At 46.2% G+C, this 20,945-nt stretch overlaps 1 protein-coding gene across 5 annotated transcripts in view; it reads left to right on the forward strand.

Annotated features, from left to right (window-relative positions):
- The window catches only part of LOC122888246 (kin of IRRE-like protein 3), a 301,529-nt gene that overhangs the window by 252,346 nt on the left and 28,238 nt on the right, over positions 1 to 20,945 (forward strand). For all 5 annotated transcript variants that reach the window (XM_044222437.1, XM_044222434.1, XM_044222436.1 and 2 more), the window contains 2 exons: positions 1,762 to 1,888; positions 18,858 to 18,958. In XM_044222437.1, the coding sequence (XP_044078372.1) occupies positions 1,762 to 1,888; positions 18,858 to 18,958 (228 nt within the window). The remainder of the gene's footprint in view (positions 1 to 1,761; positions 1,889 to 18,857; positions 18,959 to 20,945) is intronic.

The following is a 20,945-nucleotide window of genomic DNA, read 5'->3' on the forward strand; positions in this document are numbered from 1 at the left end:
CATGGCTCAATAGACCTGTGACTCTGTCGCTAGATGACTGCAACTCCACCTCCTCTGTCTTGAGGAATGTGAGTATTAATATGAATGGGCGGAGTGAATTCATTTAGGCTAACATATTCTTCATGACCCAGCCAGGTTTCAGTAAGACAAAATAAGTCAATATGATACTCTGATATTAAATCGTTCACTAGTACAGCTTTAGATGACAGAGATCTGATGTTTAAGAGTCCACATTTAATTCTCCTATTTTGTTATGCTATTTCAGCGGTGGCAATTTTGTTTTGGTTTTTATGTATAACTCCTCTTCTGTTAACTTGTGGTTTTATTCATTTGAGTGGTCGGGAGGCAGACACCGTCACTAAGGAGTTTTGGGTGGGTAATTGCTTTAATGTTCATGGTTTTGGTCCACTAATAAACTCGGCCAGATTTCTAGATATGAGAGCTGCTCCATCCAAAGTGGGATGAATGCTGTCTCTCCTAATCAGACCAGGTCTTCCCCAAAAAGTCTGCCAATTATTTACAAAGCCCACATTGTTTGCTGGACACCACCTCGACAGCCAGCGGCAGAATAAAAACACGCAGCTAAACATGTCATCACTGGTCAGGTTTGGCAGGGTCCCAGAGAAAACTAGGGAGTCCGACATTGTCTTGCATTGTCTCGCTCTGGCCCCAGGAATACATCTGACTATGGTCGCTGGTGTTTCTCAAAATGGAGCTGCCAATAATCAGAGTTGGTTTCTCAGCGGGTGTGTCGCTGAGTGGGGAGAACTTGTTAGAAACGTGAACTGGTTGGTGGTGAACGTGGGCTTCTGCTCAGGGCTATGCTTCCTTTGGACATTCACCCAGCCTCCCTGGTCAGTCCGAACCGGCTACTGGGGGCTGGCTAATTACAGCAGCTAATGATTGAGTTCCCATGGTTAGGAACCGCGTTTCCAATTCACTAAGCCTCACCTCCAACGCTACAAATAAACTACATTTATTACATGTACCATTCTCACTAAAGGAGGCAGAGGAATAGCTAAACATTTGACACACCGAGTAGGAGAGAGCAGGAGAGTGAGAGGGAGAGAGAAGCCATGGCTAGCTGCTAAGCTAACGAATATTAGCTAGTAAAACTGAATAGCATGTAAACTGTGGGATTAGCGAGAAAGTCATTAAAAGAAGGAGAGCACTGAGTGCTTGAGCAGAACCAGTGTACGTTTAAATGTATAGCAGATAGTTAATCATGAGCTAGAGCAGCAAAAATAAGCTACTAGTAACACACAAACACCTGTGACCGGAAATGAGACAATACGCTTACTTCAGCAAGTCTCTCCTGATTGAACTGTAGTTGACTGTGAATACATAGTATTAACAATGTTTCTCTTACTTGAATTTATAAAAAATCTCTCATTCTCTGTTGTGATTTTGAACAACTCTCAAAATGTTTAATTTCAAAATAAGGTATGTCAAGAATGCATAGTTTTCCCTGAAGGCTCAAAAGAATGAATAAAGCTTTCCTGTTGTAGCTGATAGAGCGCTCAGGATAAAAAACAGGTATTCCAGAATGAATCAGTACCATGCACTTTTGCATACTTTGAATGACGTGAAACATATTAAACACAATTGACACAAGTCCTCAGCTAGTCACCTCTTTCACTCTGCAATCTGTGCAGCTTGTTAAATGCTGCTATCCTTTTCTGTCAATGTAACTGCTGTTCAACTAAACAGAAATGACTAGTGTCACCTCTGACCTTCAAAACTGTTTCCCTCACAACACAGGTGCTTAGCAACAAGAACACTCTGACACTGAAAGCAGTAAAACAGGAGGATGCTGGGAAGTATGTATGTCGGGCTGTAGTCCCCAGAGTGGGCGCCGGGGAGAAGGAGGTGTCGCTCACTGTGAATGGTAAGTACAATGGCCTATCATGCACTGAATGTGAATGGCATTATGTCCACACTGCACTTGATCCAGTCACAAAGTAATGCAGAGCAAGAAGCCTCACTGAATAACAGCAACCTGGAACAGATTATCTTTGAGCTGCTGAGGAGGAAGAAAATCTCAACCCACTTACAAATCAATAAATTGTATTGTATGCATTTTGATGATATCAATATATTTTATTATTATTATTATTATTATTATTATCATTGTTGTTGTTGTTATTATATTTTTATGTTCTTTGGAGAAGCAACTGTTTTGTAGGTTTTAAGTCAATATTATCATAGAAAAATTTAAATAATGTGACAGTATTTAGGAGAATGAAATTTAAATTAATACTATGCATAATTTATACATGAATATGTTTAATTTGCCTCTCTTACATTGACTGACATGATTCAGTCTCTGGCCACTTTATGAAAGCTCTTACATCTGCAGCCCCTGCCTGGTAAGTATTTCCTGGGACAATTTTACACAAAACAATCACTTTGACAAAACCATGCTGAGAAATAAAAGCAAACATCTCTTAGTTAAAATTTCACTTCACCTCTGCATCTCAGTTGTCACTAAGAGTTAATAAGGCAGCATGTCATTGATTTTTGTTGATGCGGCGGCAAGTAGCTCCCCAAACTATGCTACATTTTTGTTTTAATTTGTTATTTATTATTATTGTTATTTTCTCGCCTTCATTACTGAAGGAATATGACCTTCAGTAATTAAACACTTTCTTGCCTTTGTCTTTCTACTTTCACTGTCTGTTATTCAAAACTTCACCTCCCTCCTTTGTACACTAAAATTCCACCTACCCAGTGACCAACGGGGACACAACCCAGCAAACATTTTAACTGATTATAGAAAGAGTGCTTCTTTCAGGTAACTTGATATTTTTAGGCTCAGGACCAGCTCACTTAATTCTTCAAAATGACAGTTTTGTACTTTGGTATGTCATATACATTGAATGTGAATGGAATTCCATCTACAGTGTCGGGCTTGTACTAATATAACGAATAAAGGGTTTAAATGCATTGAACCAATTCAGTTCATTTTAAAATGGAGCACCACCCTTTTATAAAAGGTAGAATTGATAGCTAAGTATACATACAATACATACAATGATAATAATAATATGAACCTATCTGAAGGTTGCAGCGCTCTTTTCTCCTAAACAGAGACTGAGACCTACACACAAACACACAAGGAGGGCGGCTGTGGCTTAGTGATAGAGTGGGTCGTCCACCTGGTCAGTGGTTCGATCCTGGCTTCCCCCAGCCCACATGTCAAAGTGAGTTATGGGCAAATATGTGATAGGCCATGCCCACTTGCACCAATCAATATGAAACTTTATATTTAGATATTGCTTAATACATTACAATAAACCAAATTTGGTGAAATTCTGTCCTCCAGGTTTTGAGGTACAGTTTTTTGGCATTTGTGGTGCCACCTATGGGTCGAGCTCAAAATGCTTTGGCACGCCTATTCCCAAACACAGACTGAAGATATCGCTCAAGATGTGTGATGATTGGACAAATCATTAATGAGTTATGGCCAATTTTGTGCGAAGCCCTGCCCTTGGCGAAGATATTTTGGTTGATGGTGGCCATGTTTTCCGACCAATCTTGCTCTTTTATAATAGAAAAGTGTATCTCAGTCCCACGATGCTGTATCAAAACTTGTGTCGATAGAACTTTTTGAATTTTGATTCTCTTAATTTTACTGTTCACATTATGCAAATGAGTAAAAAATCCTTCATGACAGACTTTAATGGTCCATGAGGCTTTTGTGTAGAGCACATTGAGCTGGGCTTGTGTGAGGAATTTCAAATCAATCGGACTTACAGTGTGAGGGCCATGGCGATTAATTGCATTTTTGGGCCTTAATTACAGCGCCACCATGTGGCCGATTGTAAAGCACATGCACATCATTTCCAGTTTCATGTTTCTAGCTCATTACAGTTCATGGGAATTTAAGGCACAAACACAATAGGGTTCTACCACTTTGTGGTTTGAACCCTAATAATAATAATAATAAACCAGCACAAACTCAATAGGGATCTACCGCTTTGCGTTTTGAACCCTAAATATGTAGCAAGCAAAACTGAATAGCGTGTAAACTGTGGGATTAGCGAGAAAGTGGTTAAAAGAAGGACAGTGCTATGAGTGCTTGAGCAGAACTAGTAGAGGTTTAAATGATGAGATGAGATAGTCACTATAATAAAGAATCAAACAAAATTAACTGTGAGCTAGAGCAGCAAAAATACGCTACTAGTAACACACAAATACTGGTGACCGGAAATGAGACAATACGCTTACCAGTTTACCATCCTCCCTGGTTTGCCGAGAAACCAGGGAGGCTGGGTGACTATCCAAAGGAAGCATAGCCGTAAGCAGAAGCCCACGATTCACCACCTAACTGTTCATGTTTCTAACAAGTTCTCCAACTCTAATTATTGGCAGCTCCATTTTGAGAGACGTGAAGTTGACAACACCAGCAAACCTCAAATGTATTCCTGGGGCCAGAGCGAGCAACGTTGAATCCTATTTAAAACTGCTGGTTAAGGATAAACATAAATACAGTAAGATTGTTATTAAAGTGGCGGTAACGACTCCCGATTACGCTAATTGGAGGTCACTAAAATTAATCTTGAGTTGATGTGTACATATGCAAAGACAATGTCGGCCTCCGTAGTTTTCTCTGGGCCCCTGCCAAACCTGACCAGTGATGACATGTTTAGCCACATGTCTTCATTCTGCTGCTGGCTGTCGAGGTGGTGTCCAACAAACGATGTGGGCTTTATAGATAATTGGCAGACTTTTTGGGGAAGACCTGGTCTGATTAGAAGAGACAGCATTCATCCCACTTTGGATGGAGCAGCTTTCTAGAAATCTGGCCGAGTTTATTAGTGGACCAAAACCATGACAACCCAGAGTTGAGACCAGGAGGCTGAGTTGTAGTCCTACACGCTACCCTGCACTTACAGAGCAGTTACCCACCCAAAACTCCTAAATGACAGTGTCTGCCCCCCGACCACTTAAATTAATGAAATCAAAATTTAACAGAAGAGGAGATATACAACAAAATAGGAGAATTAATAGAACTTTTAATTCACTCACCAGTACAGCTTTCGATGACAGAGATCTGATGTTTAATATTAGTTTATGATATTGACTTATTTTGTCTCACTGAAACCTGGCTGGGTCATGAAGAATATGTTAGCCTAAATGAATCCACTCCGCCCAGTCATATTAATACTCATATTCCTGGAGGCACCGGCCAAGGAGGTGGAGTTGCAGTCATCTTCGACTCAAGCCTATAAATCAACCCTAAACCTAAATTAAAACTCATTTGAAATCCTTCATTACTGGACCATTATTTAATAACTTTTGAACTCCTATTACTGGACTACATGCCATTAGGCAAAAACTCTTACTCTCGATGTCTATCTGATAGTGCTGTAGTTACATTTAAGGAAGCAATCCCATCTGCATTTAATTCGGTGCTGTCTCAATATAACAGAGGACTCCTATAATTTTAGCCACTCCCAAATCGATGTCTTGTTGATAGTGCTGCAGGCTCACTGCGAACAACACTCAATTCTATCGCCCCTCTAATAAAACAAAGAAGGTTAGCTCCATGGTATAACCCCCAAAACATTGCGAAAATCTGAAAGAATTTCGCTTAGTCTGGCAAGATAGTCTTAAAACATAGAGGAAAGCCCTCCATAATACCAGAGCAGCTGTTGACAAAACTGAAGTTATTGTACGTGGTCCTAAACACGTCAGAGACACGTTATCTAAAGATATATTTGCTCTAGATAGCATTGCCCTGGTCTCCAGCAGCACCGTAAGGAACCTCAGAGTTATCTTTGATCAGGATTTATCCTTTAACTCCCACATGAAACAAACTTCAAGCACTGCCTTTTTTCACCTATGTAACATTGCAAAAGTCAGCCACATCCTGTCTCAAAATGATGCCAAAAAACTAGTCCATGCATTTGTTACTTCTAGGTTGGACTACTGCAATTCCTTATTATCAGGCTGCCTGAATAAGTCCCTTAAGACTCTCCAGATTTAAAATCCTCCTCACCTACAAAGCTCTTAATGGTCAGGCACCATCGTATCTTACGATGGTGCCTGCTTGGGCTGGCTTGGGTGAGTCCTGAACCATCCCTTAGTTATGCTGCTATAGGCCTAGACTGCTGGGAGACTTCCCATGATGCACCTCTTTCCTCTCTCCTTCTCTCCCTCTCCATATGTATGCATTTTTATCCCATTACCGCATGTTACTAACTCAACATCTTCTCTCTCCCGTAGTTCTGTGCTTTCTCGTTTCTCTCCTTTCTCCTTCTGTCACTTTCAGCAGGTATTTTTGCCTCCGGAGCCGCAGAGACTGGATCTGTGGTTGTGGGCCACCAGCTGCCCCTGTGTTCCTGCTCGATAACTGCTACTGCAGTTGTTATTATTAGTCTTATTATCATTATTATCATTATTATTCCTATGACTATCATTCCTAATATTATTACTTTGTTAATGTTAATATTACCACTACCATTATGTTATTACTATTTAAAATTCTAGGTGGTCAATTATTGAGTCTGGTTCTGCCCAAGGTTTCTGCCTGTTAAACGGAAGTTTTTTCTTGCCACTGTCGCCAAGTGCTTGCTCGTGGTGGGATTTGTTAGGTCTCTGTAAATAATATTATAAAGAGTACAGTCTAGACCTGCTCTATAGGAAAAGTGCAATGAGATAACTTCTATTATGTATCGGCGCTATATAAATAAATTGAATATAGCTGCAGGTGGTAATGGGCAGGTTCAAAACTTTTTTCGCTCAAAGGAAGGAAGCAGCTCGATTGGCCAAAATGAATGTCTCAGGCAGCAACGAGCAAAGTCACTTCAGCTTGCTTAATTCTGTTTAAAAGAAGAAGTGAGCTCAATCACACACTTGTTTCGTCATCACAAAGCCTGCAGCATTTCAATTACTGCACACTCAAAGTTCCACCATTCGTCCCCCCTTCATTGGATTTGAACGAAACTGTGTGTATGTTCAGAAGATAGCGGGGGATGTCTCCGGTGAGCTTAATCAGGATTGTTCAAAGGGTCTCAAGGTTATCTTGAGTTACAGGCAAATATGCGATAGGCCATGCCCACTCACACCAATCAATCTGGTACTTTAGATTTAGGTTAATACTTGCCCCCAGAGCATACACACCAAATTTGGTAAAATTCTGTCCACCGGATTTTGAGGTACAGTTTTTTGGCATTTGTGACGACCCCTATGGGTCGAGCTAAAAATGCTTTGGTAGACCTATTCCCAAACATGTCCTGAGGATATCTCCCAAGACAAATTGATAATGAGTTATGGCCAATTTCATGCTAAGCACCACCCTTTGCGAAGGTATTTTGGTTGTTGGCGGCCACGTTTTTTGACCGATCTTGCTCATTTATAATTGAAACGTGTATCTGTTTTTTTTTTTGTTTTTTTCTAGTTTGCATAATGTGAAAAACAGTCAAATGAATAGAACTTTTTGAATTTTGACTCCATCGACACCATATATAGCATTGCAGGACTATGTTTATTGTTATTCACTAATTCCTTCTATGTGAAAACCTACTTTCTAATGCTTAGGCATGTAAATGAGTGTTGAGCACAAAGTGAGTGGCTGGTAAATATCTTCTACTTATTTATGTTTGATATTTAATGTAGCATAATCAACACAGATTTGGATGAACATTTTGTATCCTGATTGATTAAAAGAATTAGACTTCTCTTAAAGTTGTCCTCTAAGTCATAATCAAGCCTGTCCAGAGAAACTCGCTTCGCGGTTTGAACTCTAATAAACTGGCACAAACACAACAGGGTTCTACCGCTTCGTGGTTTGGATCCTAACTACTAGACACACAAATTAAAGGGTAAATGCAACCATGAATGAATGATATGAACAGTTTTGGAAAGTCAAGGCAGATTATTATTAGGAATTATTAATCACCTGAAGTAACTTAGCTATCATACCTATGTTGAAGGGAGATCCTAATTTTGATCTACGTTTTGTCGTAAGTACGATCTTCGAACCCCAAAAAATGCAGAATACCGTGATGTCTTTGCAATCCAATACACACTTTATTAGTAATAAAGTTGAATGGTGGGACGGGGTGTAGTAGTTTCAGAGCGAGGCCAGCGGTGTGGAACTTGGAAATCCCAGGAAAGCGGCAGTGATGGTGAACGAGCAGTGTAGACTGATGACGACAGGCAAGGTGAAGCTGGCTGGAGAAGCAGGCAGACAGGCAGACAGGAATCCAGGAAACAACAGAAGTGGTGATCACCAGCACCGGGTAATCCTTTAGGCAGAGCAAAAAAGACAGGATCAAAATCCATCCATCCATCCATCTTCTTCCGCTTATCCGGGGCCGGGTCGCGGGGGCAGCAGTCTAAGCAGGGACTCCCAGACTTCCTTCGCCCCAGACACTTCCTCCAGCTCCTCCGGGGGGATCCCGAGGCGTTCCCAGGCCAGCCGAGAGACATAGTCCCTCCAGCGTGTCCTGGGTCTTCCCGGGCCGCCCCCGGTGGGACATGCCCAGAACACCTCCCGAGGGAGGCGTCCAGGAGGCATCCGGATCAGATGCCCTAGCCACCTCAGCTGGCTCCTCTCGACGTGGAGGAGCAGCGGCTCTACTCGAGCTCCCCGTGTGACTGAGCTCCTCACCCTATCTCTAAGGGAGCGCCCAGCCACTCGGCGGAGGAAGCCCATTTCGCCGCTTGTATCCGCGATCTTGTCCTTTCGGTCACTACCCAAAGCTCATGACCATAGGTGAGGGCAGGAGCGTAGATTGACCGGTAAATCGAGAGCTTTGTCTTTCGACTCAGCTCCTTCTTTACCACAACGGTCCGATACAGCGCCCGCATCACTGCAGACGCTGCACCGATCCGCCTGTCAATCTCACGCTCCATCCGTCCCTCATTCGTGAACAAGACCCCGAGATACTTAAACTCCTCCACTTGGGGCAAGGACTCCCCACCCACGCGAAGAGAGCAAACCACCTTTTTCCGGTCAAGAACCATGGCCTCAGATTTGGAAGAGCTGATTCTCATCCCAGCTGCTTCACACTCGGCTGCAAACCGTCCCAGTGCATGCTGCAGGTCCTGGTTTGAAGAAGCCATCAGAACGACATCATCTGCAAACAGCAGAGATGAGATCCTGTGGTTCCCAAACCGGACACCCTCCGGCCCCTGACTGCGCCTAGAAATTCTGTCCATATAAATTATGAACAGAACCGGTGACAAAGGGCAGCCCTGGCGGAGTCCAACATGCACCGGGAACAGGTCTGACTTACTGCCGGCAATGCGAACACAGCTCCTGCTCCGGTTATACAGGGACCGGACAGCCCTTAGCAAAGGGCCCCGGACCCCATACTCCCAGAGCACTCCCCACAAAGCGCCCGGGGCACACGGTCGAATGCCTTCTCCAGATCCACAAAGCACATGTGGACTGGTTGGGCAAACTCCCATGAACCCTCGAGCACCCGATGGAGAGTATAGAGCTGGTCCAGTGTTCCACGACCGGGACGAAAACCACTCTGCTCCTCCTGAATCCGAGGTTCGACTATCGGACGAATTCTCCTCTCCAGTACCCTGGAATAGACCTTACCGGGAGGCTGAGAAGTGTGATCCCTCTGTGATTGGAACACACCCTCCGGTCCCCTTCTTATACAGAGGACCACCACCCCGGTCTGCCAGTCCAGAGGCACTGTCCCAGATCGCCACGCGATGTTGCAGAGACGTGTCAGCCAAGACAGTCCCACAACATCCAGAGACTTAAGATACTCAGGACGGATCTCATCCACCCCGAAGCCTTGCCACCAAGGAGCTTGCCAACAACCTCAGTGACTTGGCCAGGGTGATGGATGAGTCCGCCTCCGGTCCCCAGCCTCCGCTTCCTCTTCGGAAGACGTGCCAGCGGGATTGAGGAGATCCTCAAAGTATTCCTTCCACCGTCCGACAACATCCCCAGTCGAGGTCAACAGCTCTCCACCCGCACCGCACAAGGTGTTGGTGAAGAACTGCTTCCCCTCCTGAGCCATCGGACGGTTTGCCAGAATTTCTTTGAGGCCGACCGATAGTCCTCCTCCATGGCCTCTCCGAACCTCTCCCAGTCCTGAGTTTTTGCCTCTGTGACCGCACGGGCTGCAGCACGCTTAGCCTGCCGGTACCTGTCAGCTGCCTCGGGAGTCCCACGAGCCAACAAGGCCCGATAGGACTCCTTCTTCAGCCTGACGGCATCCCTTACTTCCGGCGTCCACCACCGTGTTCGGGGATTGCCGCGCGACAGGCACCAGAAACCTTGCGACCACAGCTACGAGCCGCGCGCATCGACAATGGAGGTGGAAAACATGGTCCACTCGGACTCAATGTCCCCAACCTCCCGGGATCTGGGAGAAGCTCTCCCGGAGGTGTGAGTTGTAGACCCTGCTGACAGAGGGCTCCGCCAGACGTTCCCAGCAGACCCTCACGATACGCTTGGGCCTGCCAAGTCTGTCCGGCTTCCTCCCCGCCAGCGGATCCAACTCACCACCAGGTGGTGATCGGTTGACAGCTCCGCCCCTCTCTTCACCCGAGTGTCCAAGACACGTGGCGGAGGTCAGATGATACGACAACAAAGTCGATCATCGACCTCCGGCCTAGGTGTCCTGGTGCCACGTGCACTGATGGACACCCTTGTGCTTGAACATGGTGTTAGTTATGGACAAACTGTAACTAGCACAGAAGTCCAACAACTGAACACCGCTCGGGTTCAGATCAGGGGCCGTTCCTTCCGATTACCCCTCTCCAGGTGTCACTGTCATTTGCCCACGTGGGCGTTGAAGTCCCCAGTAGAACAACGGAGTCCCCGGGTGGTGCACTGTCTAGTACCCCTCCCAGGGACTCCAAGAAGGCCTGGTACTCTGCACTGCTGTTCGGCCCGTAGGCCACCACAACAGTGAGAGACCTGTCCCCACCCGGAGGCGGAGGGGACGCGCGACCCTCTCGTTCACTGGGGTAAACTCCAACACGTGGACGGCTGAGCTGTGGGGCTATGAGCAGGCCCACACCAGCCCGCCGCCTCTCCCCGCCGGCAACGCCAGAGAAATGGAGCGTCCAGCCCCTCTCGAGGAGACGGGTTCCAGAGCCCAGGCTGTGCGTGGAGGCGAGGCCGACTATATCTAGCCGGTAACGCTCAACCTCCCGCACAAGCTCAGGCTCCTTCCCCAGCGAAGTGACATTCCATGTCCCTAGAGCCAGTTTCTGTGTCCGGAGATCTGGTCGCCGAAGCCCCTGCCTTCGACTGCCGCCCAGATCTCTCTGCACCGGCCCCTTACGGATCCTCCTGCGGGTGGTGGGTCCACGGGAGGACGGCCCCACGTCGCTCCTTCGGGCTGTGCCCGGCCGGGCCCCGTGGGGAAAGGCCCGGCCACCAGGCGCTCGCCGTCGGGCACCCACCCCAGGCCTGGCTCCAGGGTGGGGCCCCGGTAGCGCCAATCCGGGCGACGTAACTGGCCTTGATTTTAAATAATCCATAAGGGTCTTCTGAACCGCTCTTGGTCTGACCCGTCACCCTGGACCTGTTTGCCATGGGTGACCCTACCAGGGGCATACAGCCCCAGGCAACATAGCTCCCAGGGTCATTCGGGTACTCAAACCCCTCCACCACGTTAAGGTGGCGGTTCAAGGAGGATCAAAAACACGAGGGAAAAACACACTTGCAAAAGGTACTTGTCGTACAATGTACGGGGACGATCTGGCGTCGGTGTAGTGGAAAAGCCTGGTATATAAGCTGTGAAGACTGATGAGTAGATAGGAGACAGGTGTGCCGGTGATCAGCAGCAGGTGGGAGGTTCCTAGAGCCAGGCAGGTAACATACACACACACACACACATCCAAAGACAAGTAGGGGACCCACAAGACACACCAGGAAGGGGAACACAACAGAGCACACAGGGCTAGAGAGGAAAAGGTGGCAGACTACCACAGTACCGGTCCACAATGGTTAGTATGGTGGTGTTCCCCTGCGATGGAGGCAGTCCGGTGATGAAGTCCAGGGCGATATGGGACCAAGGACGACTGGGAACTGGGAGTGGTAGCAGAAGACCAGCTGGTGGTCGATGTGAAGACTTCCCACGAGCACATATGGTACAGGCGGCCACGAACGCCCGGGTGTCGGCCTCCATGGTGGTCCACCAAAAGTGCCGTCAGAGGAGAGAGAGAGTTTGGGTGATGCCAGGGTGACAGGCGAAACGGGAGTTGTGGACCCATTGTAGTACTTGGGATCTAGTGGCGTCGGGAACAAACAAGCGGTTCGGTGGACCGTTACCTGGGTCTGGCTGATCCCTCTGGGCCTCCCTCACTTTGGCTTTGATCTCCCACGTGAGGGCCGCTACCACACAGGTGGGAGGCAGAATCGTGTCTGACCCGGTCTCATGGTCCAGGGGAAGATCTTGACGAGACAAGGCATCGGCCTTGATGTTCTTAGATCCGGGACGGTAGGTGAGGGTGAATTCAAAACGCCCAAAAAACAATGCCCATCGTGCTTGCCGAGAGTTTAATCTCTTAGCCGACTGAATATACTCAAGGTTCTTATGGTCTGTCCAGACTATAAATGGCTGCTCAGCTCCCTCCAGCCAATGGCGCCACTCCTCCAAAGCCATCTTGACAGCCAAGAGCTCCCTGTTGCCCACATCATAATTACGTTCGGCAGGAGTGAGTCGGCAGGAGAAAAACACACAAGGGTGGAGTCTCTGGTCGGCGTCGGAGTACTGGGAGAGTATGGCTCTGACCCCCACGTCTGAAGCGTCCACCTCCACCGTGAATTGGTGTGAAGCATCCGGTTGGATCAGGATGGGCGCGGCAGTGAAAAGGGCCTTAAGCTTGGCCAAAGCTGTGTCAGCCTCTGCGCTCCAAGCAAAAGCCACTTTCGAGGAGGTGAGTTAGGTGAGGGGGGCCGCCACTCGACTGTAGTCCCGGATGAATCTCCGATAGAAATTCGCAAACCCGAGGAAGCGTTGTAGCTGCTTACGGTTGGTAGGTGTAGGCCACTCTGATACCGCCTTTATCTTGGCCGGGTCCGTCCTCATCCGCCCACTCTCCAAGATGTAGCCCAAGAAACTGACGAAGTCTGTATGGAATTCGCACTTCTCTGCCTTGACGAAAAGACGGTTCTCCAAGAGCCGTTGTAATACTAGACGGACGTGGTTGACGTGGCTGGCTGGGTCTCGGGAGAAGATGAGGATGTCGTTGAGGTAGACGACAACAAAACGGTTCAGGAAGTCGCGGAGAACGTCATTCACCAGAGCCTGGAATACTGCCGGAGCGTTGGTGAGTCCGAACGGCATGACTAGGTATTCGAAATGTCCCAGGGCTGTGTTGAAGGCAGTCTTCCATTCGTCCCCCTCCCTTATGCGGACCAGATGGTAAGCATTGCGGAGATCCAGCTTAGTGAAGATGGTGGACCCGTGGAGAGGTTCGAATGCTGAATTGATGAGAGGCAGGGGGTACTTGTTCTTCACGGTGATGTAGTCAATGCAGGGGCTTAGTGTCTTGTCCTTCTTGGCCACGAAGAAAAACCCTGCCCCTACCGGTGAGGAGGAGGCTCGAATGAGGCCTGTCTGTAAAGAGTCTCTGATGTATGTCTCCATGGCCTCCCGTTCGGGTCGAGACGGAAGAGAGGCGCCAGGCAGGAGATCGATGGTGCAATCATAAGGGCGGTGTGGAGGAAGGGACAGAGCCCGGTCTTTACTGAACACCTCTTGTAGGTCGTGGTATTCCCTCGGGATAGTGGTTAGGTCGGAGGGAGCTAGAGAGGGTGTGGAGGTCTTGACCTCAGAGGGAGACCGGGCAGACTGGAGGCAGGTGGAGAGACAGTAAGTGCTCCAGCTCAGGATTCCTGTCTCCCAATTAATGTGAGGATTGTGTTGCCGCAGGCAGGGATAACCCAGAACAAGAGGTGTCCGAGGCGTCGAGATAAGTTGAAAGCGAAGCTCCTCGCGATGATTACCGGACAGGACGAGAGTAACCGGGAGAGTGCGATGGGTTACCTGGGCTAGGGAAGGACCATCCAGAGCCTCCACCTTCCACAGACACTGCAACAATTCCGTGGAGATGCCTGCCTGTCGAGCTAGGTCCACATCCAGGAAGTTGTCCTCAGCTCCAGAGTCGACCAGAGCCAGCAGCGGAAGAGAAGTGCATGGGAGATGAAGAGTTGCCGGAACCTGTAGTCGAGAGAGCTCCGGCTGACGAGGGTTGTTGTGACTCACCAGAACCCCCCACTGCAACTGATGAGCCTAATCTTTTGGCCTCACAGGACAGGAAGCCAGGAAGTGCCCCTGTTGGCCGCAATAGTAGCACTCCCCCGCTGTGCGTCTCTGTAACCTCTGTTCCGGTGTGAGTCGAGCGCGACCAAGCTGCATTGGCTCCGGGTCTGGATTGACGGGTGGCTGCGGGTGAATCTCCGTGGCCAAGGTCGGATCTCCGTGTTTGGAGCTCGGGGAAGAGGGAAACCAGCATGACAATAGTCCAGAAGCCTGATGGTGACGCTCCTTGCGTCACTCCCAAATGCGATTGTCCACCCTAATGCATAGGTTAATTAATGCATCCAACCCAGCGGGTTCGTCCCGGGTAGCTAATTCATCCTTGAGTTGCTCACTTAAACCCTTCTTGAATGCACTGACCAGTGCCGGTTCGTTCCAACAGGAGTCGGCGGCTAGTGTGCGAAACTCGATAGAATAATCCGCCACACTACGAGCCCCTTGGCTGGTCACCGGCGGTTCCACAGGCGTTGGAGTGGTCAAAAACGGATGTCATAGTCTCCAGTAGGTCAGCCAAAGAGATCGAGGTGAGAGGCCCTCTGGCGTGTGTAGCTTCTGCCCAAGCTAACGCTCTTCCCCGTAGCAGTCCCAGGATGTAGTTGATCTTTGACTGGTCGGAGGAGAACGTGACCGGACGCTGGCAGAAAACCAATGAACATTGCAACAAGAAGCCCCGACAACCGGTAACCTCTCCGGAGAAGGGGCGTGGGAGTCCCGGTGGGGTGGAGACAACAGGGCAGGAGCCAGTGTGGCTGGTGGTGTTAACGCCACCGGAGCCGAGAGTTGAGAGGAAAGTCTGGAGACCTGTTGAGTTAACCGGGTAATCTGGGTGACCTGGCCTGTTAGTGCCCGGATTAGCTGCTCATGTCCAAGAAGAATGCCCTGGTTGGTCAGCGCTAGCTGGAAAGGTGTTGCTTCCGGGTTGGCGTCTGGGGGGTTCATGTTTGGCCAGATCGTTCTGTCGTAAGTACGATCTTCCAACCCCAAAAAATGCAGAATACCGTGATGTCTTTGCAATTCACACATTTCCTAATTTTTCTTATTAAGTTAAAGCATCAAACCTCATATCACAGGAAAAGTATCTGTTGTTTCACCTGAGTTTTGGCCGAGCAGGGCAGGTGTTGACCTGAAGGGGAGAGGACAGGAGAAGCAGTGCCATTTCTCTGGGGCACTCGGTCCCAGTAAGCATCTGGGTTAGCTGATGGGTTCTCGGCCCTGGATGAAGCTCCTCAGAGTTTCTGGATGCGCTGCCAGTCCTGCGGGGCAATTTCTGCTTGAATCGGATCTCTCCTTCCATAATCAGGCTGATGACGTTCGGTTGTGATGAGTTTAAAGTTCATTACGGTCCTCATTAGGACTCAGGTGCTGCAGCAGATTGGAGCAGGCTTCCTTAGCCTGGCTGCAGCAATTTTTGAGCTCTATTTCTCCTTCTCTGCACCACATGGCTGGTGCGTAAAGTCCAAGGTTTCTTCTTTTCTAACCCTGTTGGAACAGGCTCCTTTTAGCAGGCTTCTTTAGTTGTGATGGCAACACGGTCTGAGTTTAAGGGTGCTGAAGCAGAGTGAAGCAGGCTTCCTTAACCTGGTAGCAGCAATTTTTGAGCGCTAATAGAGTTTATTTTTTTAAGAGTTAAGTCTTTGAGTCTCTTTCGCTCCATCTATCTATCTCTCTCTATTTCTCCGTCTCTGCATCACATGGCTGGTGTGTAAAGTCCAGGGTTTCTTCTTTTTTAACCCTGTTGTGTTAGATCCCAGAAATGGAACAGGTTCCTTTTAGCAGGCTTCTTTCTTTCAGAGTTGTTGGACATTAGCATTTTCCCAACATGTTCTGTGCATCTTTGGTCCCTCTGCAAGTCGGTTGAAGTCAGCAGTACTCCCCAGCACACACACACATGCTCTGAGGGGCTGTGACATTCAGCATTCCACTTACATTTTCTTTATTACCAACTATGATAAATTAATTTGTTGTGTAAATGCATATTTACATGTTCTGTTTCATTAGCTGTTCAAAAAGTGGAGTGAGGACAGAATAAGGTTATCATAACACATCATAATAGGCTAATACATAACATTAAGTAACCAAGGCATGTTTAATTAATCAATATTACGTTTAAGACAACAAGAAATCAGTTTAAAATATTCTTTGAAATATGTCATTAGAGTTGAAAACAAGGACTAATGAAACTGTATCCGAAATTATCATACATGCTGTCCCAGATTGCCACGAGTGTCTGAGAAAAATGCTTTTGTCATTACTGAACATGGTGAGCTATACTTTCTACATATATCAGATTAATTTCTTAACATAAAGAACAGTTCTTGTTAGCAGAATCCCTACTGTTCTTTATCAAAATCAGCATGTTGAAATTAACTTTGCATTCTTATTATAACATTAATTAAACATGGTATATCAATTAATGTACATCTGACTCTTCTCAGTGTAAAACTAATTTTCTACCAGTCTGTATCAGGAGGAATTTTTCTCTGCCTTCTCTGAGTTCACAGCATGGTGTGATTTTGGCTTGCATGGTGTGATGTCCAGGTCAGTTTTAAATGGGGCAATTCACTTCACTTTTCTTTAATGTCATCACTGTGTGTCCTGCAATATAGTGTGACAATACAAATATTATAAAAAGTATGTACAATATATCTGTTTTTAGAAAGAAAGAGCTGCACAGTTTTGTGCAGGAATGTGCAAAAGTTCACAGTATGAAGAATAAAGAATATGTGCAATGTACAGAGATAATAGTCCAAAAGATGTGTGTTAATGTAACATTGAGACAGATGTGGAGGCTGTACGTTAATTTAACGTGTAGTGTCTATGAAGGGGGATAAGAGTCCATGTCAGTGAGGGTCTCAGGCCTTGTTTTGGTCCTGATGGACCACAACCTCCTGCTGGAAGGGACACAAAAAGTTTGTGTCCAGCATGGGAGGGGTCAGCCACAATCTTTCCTCCACGCCTCAGCATCCTGAAGGCATACAGGTCCTGGAGGGATGGCAGATTGCAGCCAATCACCTTCTATGCGGTGTGAATGATACATAGCAGACTGCCCTTGTCCTTGGTAGTGGCAGCAGCATAATAGATGGTGATGGAGGAGGTGAAGATGGAGGAAGTGCACCATCATTATCTTTGGCAGATTGAACTTCTTCACCTGCCGCAGGAAGTACATCCTCTGCTGTGCCTTCTTGATGAGGGAGCTGATGTTCAGCGCCCACTTAAGGTCCTGGGTGATGATGGTGCCCAGGAAGCAGAAGGACTCCAGTGTCGACTGGGAAGCCACTCAGGGTGATTGGGGCAAGTGGGGCTGGGTTCTTCTTGAAATTCACAACCATCTTCACTGTCTTAAGACAAGTAGTTCTGTCCACACCAGGTCACCAGATGGTCAATCTCCCACCTGTAAGTGGACTCATCCCCACCAGAGATGAGCCAAATGAGTGTGGTGTCGTCCACAAACTTTAGGAGATTGACTGACTGATGACTGGAGGTGCAGCTGATGGTGTACAGGGAGAAGAGCAGAGGGGAAAGAACGCAGCCTTGGGGGAATCTGGTGCTGATGGTCCGGGAGTCAGAGACATGTTTACCCGCCTTCACGTTGTAGGGCTTTACTACAGTTGTGATGATTATAAAGACAAGAACACTGAACCCAGTCCAACCCTGAGATTTTATTGTTACGGCCGGGAAGCAGATCAGTATATAAAATACAATATCTTTGAATTTTCTGAAATACACAATACATTTTTATACTGGTAATGCAATGAAGCACAGTGACAGCCCTCATAAATATCACCCGAAATAACAATTAAGGGGACCCTCACAATCAATATAGAAAGGTGTAACCTTTTTAGTTTATCTTTATGCTAGACATAGAGTATGTCTACAGTGTGCTCCTCTGTATTGTTCTAGTAGTGTTACGAGAGTTAGCCTCTCAGGTTCCAGGAATGATGCAGAGCTGAGGTAAAATACAAGAGACACAGAAGAAGAGGCTTGGGCTTGTAAAACCATGTTAGCTATAACACTGATTATAGCATGCAATAAAGACGTTATCTAAACATATGGACCTGACTGAATGCATCATTAAACAAGTAGCAGGTAATACTGGAAATTGTGTATCTGTAATGTCACTGTGGTAACCTACCATGACTATGGCGGTGCCTCATCAGTCTTTGTGTCCATTGTTACTGTTTGTCTTGTCTGGGAATGATTATAATTTTATTATATAACTATACTTATATATATATCTTATTACTATATAATAATGTCTATATAACAGCCAATGCATCAGTTAGATGATATATCATAGTTAGTATGATCTATACTGCGGATTTACTGTACATTCTAAAAATCCATATCAGCCCTAAAAAGACGAGGAAACTTTATCTGAGTATTTAAAAAAAGATTAAAGATAAATTGACTTTAGGCTGGTTTAACCTGCACTACACTTCTGAATCAACCTGAGCAAAACAAATTAAAACTTTTACTGTTAATGGGATCTGAGCATGCCACTGCCCCTCTCGGAGCTGTTAATTCATGCAATGGCCAGGAAGATGTATGGCCAAGTTTTTATTGCGATGATTGAGTGTTTCTGCCTTGGCTGTGCCTCTACAGGTCCTCCCACTATCTCTAGCACCCAGACCCAGCAGGTGCTCTACGGAGAGAAGGGTCAGATCAAGTGCTTCATCCGCAGCACCCCTCCTCCAGACCGCATTGTGAGTCACTTCATCCCTCCTTCCTTTTACTAATTCATTCCCATGTTCAAGAGATTTGGCCAATGTGTGGAATGCATCTCATTAGTCTGAAACGTTACGGCACTAAAACAGGGAACCAGAGAAGACTTTCACAGACATCCGGGGCAAAAATCCTGGTAAAATGCAAACTAACAAACGACACAAAAACCCCGCAACAAGACTGAGTCATATATTATAAAAAATATATTTAGAAAAAACAGAATCTGTCAAATCAATGTGATGTATAACACATTTCACCATGTTTTTGATATAAGTGTCCACATGTATTTAAATAGATGGCCAATATGGAATAATAATGGGGTCAAAAGTGTTGTAGCTGTGTATCACCATATCTAAATGTGTGCAAACATTTAGTTTGAATACATTCAAATGTGTGAATGTGTAAAAATGTTTTGATCAAATTAATTCAAATGTTTCAATGTGTAAACAAATATCTGTACCAATAGATAAAAATGTTTGAATCCGTAAGAAGATCTGTAGCTGTGTGTGAGATTTTGTGAACAAATGCAAAAGATTTTTACAAATAATTTACAATGTGTAAGTGTATAAAGCAGATTTGCACAAAGGTGTGCAGTTACACACCAGGTTTGCAGTTATATATATCTGTTTGTGGGTGAAAAAAGTTCACACAGAACTCATTTGTATGTGTTAATCCCAAATTTACAGCTACAAATCGAATAAGTACAAATCAAACCTACAAGTACTTTGGTCCCACATTTGACATTGAATAGCAAATGGGATTAACAGATTAACATATAATATGACTATCCAATCAGGAATATCATTTCACTATCCAATCACGGAGCCAGAGGGAGAGCCTTCTTTGCTGTGAGTCTGTGGCTGCAACCACACTTTACCTTGAGGAAAATGAAATCTGGAGCACCGAGACCATTATCGCTATATCATGGTAAGTTGGGTTTACGACCCCAATGTTTTTTTTCTGGGTAACATGGAGTTACATAGTCCTTGCATTCCTTAGAATGGGAAATTCTATTTGTTATAGTATACCGTGCTCCTGGTCCTTATTCTGAATTTTTATCTCAATTCTGAGAGCTTTTATCAAGTTTAGTCCTTAAAACAGTCCTCTCTCTATCTCTCTCTCTAAACCTCTCTCTCGCTCTCTTTTTCTCCAAACCTCTCTCTCTCTATCTCTCAAAACCTAACACGGCAGCGGCGGATGGCCGTCCACCATTGAGTCTGGTTCTGTCCAAGGTTTCTGCCTCTTAAAAGGAAGTTTTTTCTTGCCACTGTCGCCAAATGCTTGCTCATGGTGGGATTTGTTGGGTCTCTGTAAATAATATTATACAGAGTACAGTCTAGACCTGCTCTGTAGGAAAAGTGCAATGAGATAACTTCTGTTATGAATTGACACTCAGCTAACCACTGAGTCACAATGGAAGCATTGGATCACAAAAGTAGAGCTTGAAACAGGAAGAAAAGGGAAGAGCAAAGGAAAGGTGGTTAGCGGTTAGTTAGCCTTGCTCCTTTGCAGGATTGGGGCTAGTCTGTGGGATGGTTGCTGATCTGTGCATGGAAGCGTGGCTGAACAAACAGGAGCGAGTACAGTTTGGCCTGCAGATTCTTAATGTATTTGTACATTACGTGTGCAACAATTGCCATAATGATCCAGCCACTAAGGAGTAGCGTGAGGGTGATTACACTGGTGTTCCTGATAAGGTGCCGACCTGCTTATGTGATTAACAAATGTGGTTGTGAGCCCAGTCGGTTTGAGACTGAGATTGTGTGCCAGATTTACTTGTGAAGGTTGAACCACTGTGGTAGTAGCTGATTTAAGGATCTGCTCAACAAGGTCCAGGGAAACCAGATAGCCTGGAATCCTTCCACTGCTCAAGCTGTTGACTGAGGAGGTTGTTTCTTTGATGAGGTCTTGCATTAAATCTCATACTATCCGCACATACAATAGAAAACAACCATTTTGGGCGGTTCC

The sequence above is a fragment of the Siniperca chuatsi genome, linkage group LG14 (genome assembly GCF_020085105.1).
Source record: "Siniperca chuatsi isolate FFG_IHB_CAS linkage group LG14, ASM2008510v1, whole genome shotgun sequence".
In the NCBI taxonomy this organism is placed as follows: Eukaryota; Metazoa; Chordata; class Actinopteri; order Centrarchiformes; family Sinipercidae; genus Siniperca; species Siniperca chuatsi.